Genomic DNA, 7,928 nt, shown 5'->3' with positions numbered 1-7,928 from the left:
TTAAACCCCGCCGGCCGGGACAAACCATCGCGGGGCCGCAGGGGCGCCAGGACACTCCCCCACCACCACTCCCCCGCACACGGGGCCGCGAGGAGAGGCACCACACACCCCCATCCCCCCCTTGGTGCGCTTGGTACGGCCCGCGAGGCCACGCCCCCGCCGCGCGGCGGAAAGGGGAGGGGCGGGGGAGCCGGCAGGGGGCGCTGCGGGGAGGGGGCGAGATGGGGGGGTCCTCAGGGTGGCGGTGGCCCAGGGTGGGACCTCAAGGCAGGGGTGACCCCCGAATGGGGGGTCTACATGGTGGGGGGGGTCCCCTGGGTGGTGGTGGCCTCAGGGTGGGGGGTCTCTGAGGCAGGGGTGACCCCAGAATGTGGGGTCCTCAGGGTGGTGGGGTCCCCAGGGTGAGGGGGTCCCCAGAATCGGGGCTTCCCCTCAGAATCGGGGGGGTCCCCGGGGTCGTGATGGCCCCAGGGTGAGGGGGGACCCCGAGGCAGGAGGTCTCAGGGCGTGGGTGACCGCAGAATGCGGGGGTCCCCAGGGTGGTGGTGAACCCAGGGCAAGGGTAACCCCAGTGTCGTGATGTCTTCAGGGTGGGGGTGACCCCAGAATGATGGTGGTCTCAGAGTGAGGGTGACCCCAGAATGGTGGTTCTCGCAGGATGGTGTCCCCAGAACAGTGGTGTCCCTGTGGCAGTGCAGACCTCAGGACGGTGTCCCCAGATGGTGGTAACCACAGAACAGTGGTGACCTCAGAACTGCAGTCTTCCCAGGACGGTGGTGTCCCCAGAACGGTGAAGTCCCCCAGGACTGTGGTGTGCCCACAACAGTGGTGACCCCAGGATGGTGGTATCCCAGAGGACAGCGGTGACCCCAGGACAGTGATGTCCCTGGCGTGGTGGTACCCCAGGACGGTGGTGTCCCCAGGGCGGTGCTGTGCCGGCCAGGATGTCCTGTGCAGGGCAGGGGTAGTCGGTGCTGCTGACTCAGGCGGAGCCCCTCAGGTTTCCTGGCCGGGGGGGGGGGCTTCCTTCCTGGGGCGCGGCGAGGCTCTGGTGGGTGCCAAGGGTGGGCAGTGGGACAGGCAGGGCTGCGGGCCCGGCAGCGTGGCTGTCCCCACGTCCCCGCTGTCCCCTGCCTGGTCCGGCACACCGAGGGCCATCAGGGTGTCCCTGCGGAGGAAGTGTTGGGGCCGGAGCGCGAGGGTGTGCCGGGGCCAGCGAGGGAAGGAAACGGGGCTGAATCTGCGGAAGCGCTCCCCGGCCACCCACCACCTCCTTGGGGAGCGGGCGGGAGTGCCGAGCCTGGCATTGTTCGGTGCCGGCAGTGCTGAGCCCACGGCTGCAGAATGGCCCCAGTGAGCGGGACCCACTGATGTGCCAACTTCTGTGGCAAAGCTCTGACCATGAGGGTGCCAGAGTCACCAGCGATGGGCACAGTGTCCTAGCTTGCTGCTCGGAACCTAGCAGCACCCTACGGCTCAGCCAGCCAGTCGGCAATGCCAGCACTGGCTGGGAAAGGGGCAGGGAAGATTGGCCAGGCGTTGGCTGCCAAACCCTCAAGGGAGACTGCAGGGAGCCAAGAAATCCCAGCGCTGCGGGCGCTGCCCTTCCCTCCGAGCAGTAAACACGCTCCCTTCACCGGCAGCCTAAAATTTTCCATCCTCCGCAGCCTCATGTGCCGAAGGTAACCAGCCTCACCAGCAGCCGGATGACCGGAGAGGTCATGGCTCTGCTGGAAGCCCTTGACACAACACAGCCATTCCCCCAGGAGAGCTCGGCAGCGCCTGCCTCAGTTTCCCTCCTCTCTTCCCCCAGGAAGACCCCGGATTTTGGGAGGGGGCAGCTGAACGCATCAAGCCTCCCCTCTCCCATCTTGCCTTGCTGACCTCAACATCGTGAGCTGACATTAAGCCATTCCCAGCCAAGCAGGAGAGAGCCTGGCACGGCCTTGCCACGCCAGCAGACAGGGTCACGGGCCAGAGCAGGCGGCTGTCTCATCCCGGCAGCTGGGATAACACGGTGTAAGTCACATCCAGTCACTCTGGATGGATCCCAGCAAAGTGCTTGGCTTGGGGACAGAGCGGCCACGAGGCCAGGAGTGGAGGTCGGCACCCACTAACACCCCAGGGCCTGGGGCTGCGGGACAGGGCCCTGGAGCAGCTCACAGGGCAGCCGAGCCACGGCCACCACCTTGTTTAACCTCGCCGAGCCTTAATGCCCTGCACAGCCACCCGGTCCTCCTCAGGGCCACCACCATCCGTCCCCTCCTGGGGCTGGGGCCCTTGTGGATCACTGGGCAAAAATCCAAGCCTCATCCCCTGCAAGCCGCGGTGCTGGCAGGACACTCCGCACCACTCATGCTTATTACAGCTTTCGTCAGCAGCTCGTTTCCGAGCCGGCTCGCGCTGAGGAAATGATGAGAGGTGGTGGTGGCTGCAGGAAAACATTTGCAGGGCGGCTGGGGGCAGGACGTGGGGCACAAAGTGAGATCACACTCGTCTCATGGACAGCCGGCACCTCTCTGGGGACAGCAGCATCCCTGTATGTGGTCATGCCGGGTTTGAGAAAATCGTCAGGCTGCGGTGATTAATGAGGCACTGATTTGGCAGGGAGAGCGACGAAGGAGCGGACAGGCGGATCTTTGCCCCCTGCTGCGAAGCTTGGGTGGAGGGATGGGAAGAGATCGGCTTGAGGCTGGGCTGCCTGTGACACACGGATCCCCTGCTGCCACCTGAGCTCCAACCCTACTGACCTGAACAAGAAAATTACATAGATTTACATAAACACAATTTTGATTTATATTTAAAGGACGCCACAGCCCGACAACACTACAAGCTCCCGCCAGCATCACGTCCCAAACTTGAGCACCTGGAAACAACTATGGCTCACACCTCCTTTACCACCAGTTCAGCTACATGTGCACAAACATCTCCATTCCAAAAAACAAAGTACCAGTAGGAAACAGCCTGGCACAGCAAAGCCCACCTTCCCTTTGGTAGAAGAAAGCCTGGCACAGCAAAGCCCACCTCCCCTCGATTCGCCAACACCTTTCCCTGCTCCAGGCATGGCCGCTCACCTTCCCCAGGAACGCAGCTCACGGACTTGCAGGCTCTACAAATAATTTTATTGAAATTTAACAAAAGTGGAGAGGTGCGCTGGGAGGAAGGACCATAAATAGTGTACGTTTCCCCAGCCCCACGGGTCCTACCCACACACTAGAGGAGCAAGGAGCCTAGTGTCAGTGAATACGGTTCGGCTACACACCCATATGGGAAAGCACAACATCGCACAGAAAGTGTAAAAAAAACCCAAAACACAAGGAAAACTTTCCTTTTTTTTTTTGCTTGCTCCAACACCACAGTGGACACAAATACTATTTACAGCGACCTTCACATTTTTAAGATCCCTCCAGGTCCTCCCAAGGCCCTGCTCCCACAGGAGGGCTGGGGGCCGGTGGAGGGGAGGGGGCTGGGGGGCTGGCTGCTCCGGGATCAGCCTGGGAAGAAGTGAGGCAGGACGCGGCTTGTTGGCAGCCTGCGGAGGTTTGCTGCCACTCCGGTGACACGGTGGGAAGGGAGAAGGCGTGTTTTTATAGGGAGAAGCATGTTTGATGCGCTGGGGGAAGGGTGGGCAGCCTGTCAGGGAGGACAAAAGCATCGTCGCTAAGCTGGTCTTGGTCTTTTCTCTCCCAGGGTTCGGGCTCTGCCTTGTCAGCCGGATTTTGGCGGGTAGCCAGGTGAGGGGCTCCCATTGGGGCAAGCAAACGGCACTGGCCCCCTCCTCAATCCTCCTCTGCCTTCTTCCGTACCCAAGGTGGGTTCAGTGCAGCTTCCCACACACTCGGGACAGCCCCAGCCACAGCTTTCTCTCCTCTTCCTGAGGACAGCAGCTCCTGGTCTCCGTCAGAGCCCGAGCGATGCCCTTCCCAGGGAGATCCAGCTCAGGAGAGACTCGAGAGCAGGTGGTGTGTGAATAAGAAACACTTCAGTGGGGGGATTGTTTTAAGACAAGACTCTTTCAAGCAAGCAGGAGAACAAAAGATGTCGAAAGAAGCACTCAGCATCACAGTGTAGACGAGCTTGCCGGCAGAGCCCTGCCCTCCCGCTTCCCTGCCCGGCGGCAGCCAGCACATCCGTTTCACCCTCTATGCTTCACCCTCCGTGCTTGCTTCTGTCAAAGGGAACAGCGGGTGTGGGGATGCGGAGGGAAGAGGTGGTGACAGGAAGACGGCAACAGCCACGCCGCTGTTATCTCCCAGAGGCCGGGAATGTGGCCCCGCGCCCGGGCGGCCTTCAGCGGGCGTGGGGATGGATACATCCAACATAGATGTCGACAGGGCTGGCAGCCAAGTGCCAGCAGCTTAAATTAAAAATCGAGGTAGCGAACGTCTGAAGTGCTTAGAAAGTAAATAAGTTCTGGAACGAAAGAGGAGGAAAGCTGAGCCGGCTGCTGTGGGGAGCAGACTCTGACCCAGTTTAAAGCTGTGCTCACTGCCCCACGGACGGTCCAGGGAAGCTGAGCAAGGAGGCAGTGGCTCCCAGAGCTGGCGAGAGGCAGTGTCAGTCACATCTTTTCCCAGCTCTGCAGCAGCTGACTCGGCACCCCAGGGCCGCACACAGGGGTGAGAGGTTTTTCAGTGCTGCCAGGGTGACCCCAACCTTCTCGAGCAGGAGGAAAGAGGAGAAAAGAGCAGGACCTTTCAAGACAGAGCAGAAAGCCTCCCTTTAAAGTGCATTGCGTTTCTCCTCCTGCCGCCAGCTGGGAAGCGGGAGGAACCGTAGTTCACATAGCCAGGGAGATTTCCAAGCCGGGGCAGGCACACCGACCGATTGTTTTCAGAGGACAGGGAGGGAAGAAAAGATTTCCTTCCTGTTTGGCTCTGTCAAGGCCCACCCCACCAGGAGGTACGTTCAAGATGAGAGCAGGGAGCGAGGATGTTATGAGCAGACACCTTGCCTGGCAGCCAGGCCCCACAGCGGGCAAGGGATGGTGCAGGAGCCAGCCCGCTAACGGGGGAGGCAAGCCCGCTGCAGCGCTGGGGACCTCGCTGCCGCCAGCAGCGGCCACGGACCACAGAGATCTCCCGTGGGCAGAGGGACTGCAGGCAGCAGTGAAGACGACCTCCCGAGAGCTGGCATAAGCAGGGAAATGCAGAGGGGGAAGCGACCGAGGTCCAAGATAGTGGCATCCGATCTCTGTTCCCTTCCCAAGAGGAGTGCAGCAGCCAGCCAGATGTGCTTTGAGACCGGCCACCCCTCGGCCTCCATCCTCCATCGACAGACCCACCCCAGAGAGCATCACATCACACCCACGTCAAGCAGCACGCTGCAGCACTGGCCGTCTGATCACCGGGTCCGAGGGACGCAGGGCACTGGGCAGCGCGTTCCCGTGCCCTGGCTCTCCCTGGGCCGCATACCTGAGAAGCAGGGGATTTTGTCTGGTGAGAAGTGCAGGCTCGCTCTCCCTTCAACAGCTCACATACAGCAGCTCTTTTGCAGTTCCAGTTACCCACCAAATGTTGGCTAGAGGCTACAAAAGGTATTTTAGTCTTCTGACTCAAGCGAGGGTGTTTTTAAGCAGTCATTGCACAAGGTCACCCATCTCCTGCAAGGAGCGCTAGCCAAGCCCAGCGTGGCCTGCTCCATCTGTCCTGCCTCACCTCCGGGCGAGGGGAGAGCCGCTGTCCTGCCGCACGCCCGGAGTCCTCCTCGGGTAGGAACACGATGCAGCCTTGCCTGGTGAGGCTGGGGGCGGTGGGGCAGGGCCTCCCGCCTGCGGGCAGCAATGTCCTTCGGCTCACACCTCACAGATGATCACCGGGAAATCCACATGAATGCGAGGGTGCTCCAGTTTCACTATGCCCTGTGGGATAAGCCAGAGTGGTGAGCAAGATACCACCAAACAACAGCCCCAAGCCCTGTGAGTGACCCCGTATGACAGAGCACACCATGCCCCTGAGGGACAGGAGTCTGTAAAGCTGCCATGACACCAGGCACACCCAGCGAAAGTGCTTTGCCCTTTGAACACATCCCTGGAGAGCCAAGGGCAGCATGGCTGGCTGCCACACATGGCGGGTTTGGAGCTCAGTGGAGAGAGAAAGGAGGGAGCTGCTCTGCCAGGCACTGCCCGTGCAGCAGCTGGTGCGTGACTGGCAGATATTGGCTGTCTGGGCTTTTCATCCGGCACCTTTCATTCATGGGATTTAAAAGAATGAAAAGAGTTCTCTGAGAGAAAGCAGCCAGGGCAGCTGGCACGCAAGAAAAGCAGCTTTCTATCCAGAGGAGAGTCTGCTGAATGCACGCTCCCTCACCCCAGCTACAGGCTCCTTTCCCATGCTCCGTCCAAGCCTTCTCCTGTTACAACACCCGGAGGACGCACTGGCAGAAAAAGGGCCAAGGACAGAGGAGGGAGTGGAGGCTCAGGCCTGCTCTCTCTGGCAGAGCTGAGCCTTCCAGCTGAGCACCAACCCACATGGACAAGGAGTGAGTCCCCTAGGCAAAGCCCACCTCTGCGAGAACGTCAGCCCAAGGAGCAGCACTAAATCCTTTCCCCCACAACTGCCCACGCAGATCTCAGAGGAGCCGCTCACCCCTCGGAGCACATCAACAGCTCACCCCAAGAGCTCGCTACCGCGCAGTCTGTCTGCTTACTTAGGAAATACTCCTGCAGGGTCTCTTCCCAGCCTGGTTTGATTCTCCCTTTTCTCCATTTATTCCCCCAGAAGCCTCATGATGTGAAGGCTGTACTCCTAATGCACCGACACCCTCAGTCGGTGTCCTAGCCCCAGCTTGGCTTCATCCCAGGTGCTTATTTCAAGAGGAGACTAAATCCTGAGCACCACTGAGGTGCAAAACATATCACTGTCAACACTATTGTCACTACTGAACAGCCAGGTGCAACGTGTGCATGTCCTTCCCAGCAAGGTGATGCCCTCAGGGAGAAGGCCCAGGCGCAGGAGCTCCTGCAAAGCTGTCTCTATGACACTTTGGCACCCACTTTCCCCTCCCTACAGTACCTGAGGTATCAGGTTCTTGTGGATCCTCTTCAGCTTGGCGCGCTTTCTCCCATTCTTGGTAACGATTGTCTCTTCGTAGAACTCGTGGGCAAGATCCCCATCCTCATCATAATACATTGACCTGCCGGTAGGAATGGGGAAGTGGGTGGGTAAGAGTCTGCCAACAAGCTGCTGGCTTCATGTGCGTAGGGCAGGGGAGGGTGATGGGACAGTGGAGGGAAGGCACTCAGGCAGGGGAGGGTGCTGGGGCAGGTAAGGGGAGGGCTATGAGGCAGGGACAGGCAATAGGGCAGCGCAGCGGAGGGCTATGAGGGAGGGACAGGCAATAGGGCAGCGCAGCGGAGGGCTATGACGCCGGGTCAGGCACTGGGGCAGGGGTGATGGGGTAAGGGAGGGTGGGCGCTGGGGCAGTGCAAGACGCTGGGACAGAGATGGACAATAAGACAAGGGGTAGGCGGGCGATGGAGCAGGATCTGGCACCGCGACCCTTGCGAGGAGGCTGCTTCCCTGGGCCCCGCAGAAGCCCCGGGCCTGCGTCCCCCACGCTGCCGGTGCCCGGGCAGGCCTGGACCGGCCCAACAGGGGAGTCCCCCCCCCGCCCTCTCACCCGCGTCGTGTGAAGACGAAGGGGGTGGCGGCGCGCGCGGCCCGGGCCCGGGCCAGGGCCTGCTGCCCGCCGGGGCCCTCTGCGCCGCCGCCGCCGCCCGCCGCCGGGGAGGCGAAGGGCCACAAACCCCGCGACTTGGAGCCGCTGGCGCCCATGGCGGCGGCGGGGGCGGCGGAAGAGACAGCGGCCCGGAGCCGCCCGGAACCGAGCGCCTCCCTGCGCGCCGCCGCCCTTGCGACACTTCCGGTGCCAGCGACACTTCCGGCGCGCACCAACACTCTCACGTGATCTGGGAGGGCGGGGGTGGT

The 7,928-nt window shown here is 61.3% G+C and overlaps 1 protein-coding gene across 1 annotated transcript; it reads right to left on the bottom strand.

Annotated features, from left to right (window-relative positions):
* Positions 1 to 2,833: 2,833 nt before the first annotated feature.
* TUSC2 (tumor suppressor 2, mitochondrial calcium regulator) lies at positions 2,834 to 7,893 on the bottom strand. Its single transcript, XM_054076907.1, has 3 exons — positions 7,621 to 7,893; positions 7,014 to 7,134; positions 2,834 to 5,860 (listed from the first exon to the last, which is right to left on the bottom strand). Exons 1-3 carry the CDS (start codon positions 7,773 to 7,775, stop codon positions 5,795 to 5,797), a joined length of 342 nt encoding a protein of 113 aa, XP_053932882.1. The 5' UTR covers positions 7,776 to 7,893; the 3' UTR covers positions 2,834 to 5,794.
* Positions 7,894 to 7,928: the final 35 nt, after the last annotated feature.

Source organism: Cuculus canorus, chromosome 11, assembly GCF_017976375.1.
Source record: "Cuculus canorus isolate bCucCan1 chromosome 11, bCucCan1.pri, whole genome shotgun sequence".
In the NCBI taxonomy this organism is placed as follows: domain Eukaryota; kingdom Metazoa; phylum Chordata; class Aves; order Cuculiformes; family Cuculidae; genus Cuculus; species Cuculus canorus.
The sequence above is the reverse complement of the archived record's forward strand: the minus strand, read 5'-3'. Positions and strand labels throughout refer to the sequence as shown.

Bases quoted from the DNA above. Each gene is read 5' to 3' on its own strand.
- TUSC2 (XM_054076907.1), bottom strand. From the start codon at position 7,775: ATGGGCGCCAGCGGCTCCAAGTCGCGGGGTTTGTGGCCCTTCGCCTCC. The intron at 7,135-7,620 runs GTGAGAGGGCGG...TCCTACCGGCAG, and splicing joins TTCGTCTTCACACGACGCGG to GTCAATGTATTATGATGAGG. The intron at 5,861-7,013 runs GTACTGTAGGGA...CTTATCCCACAG, and splicing joins ACAAGAACCTGATACCTCAG to GGCATAGTGAAACTGGAGCA.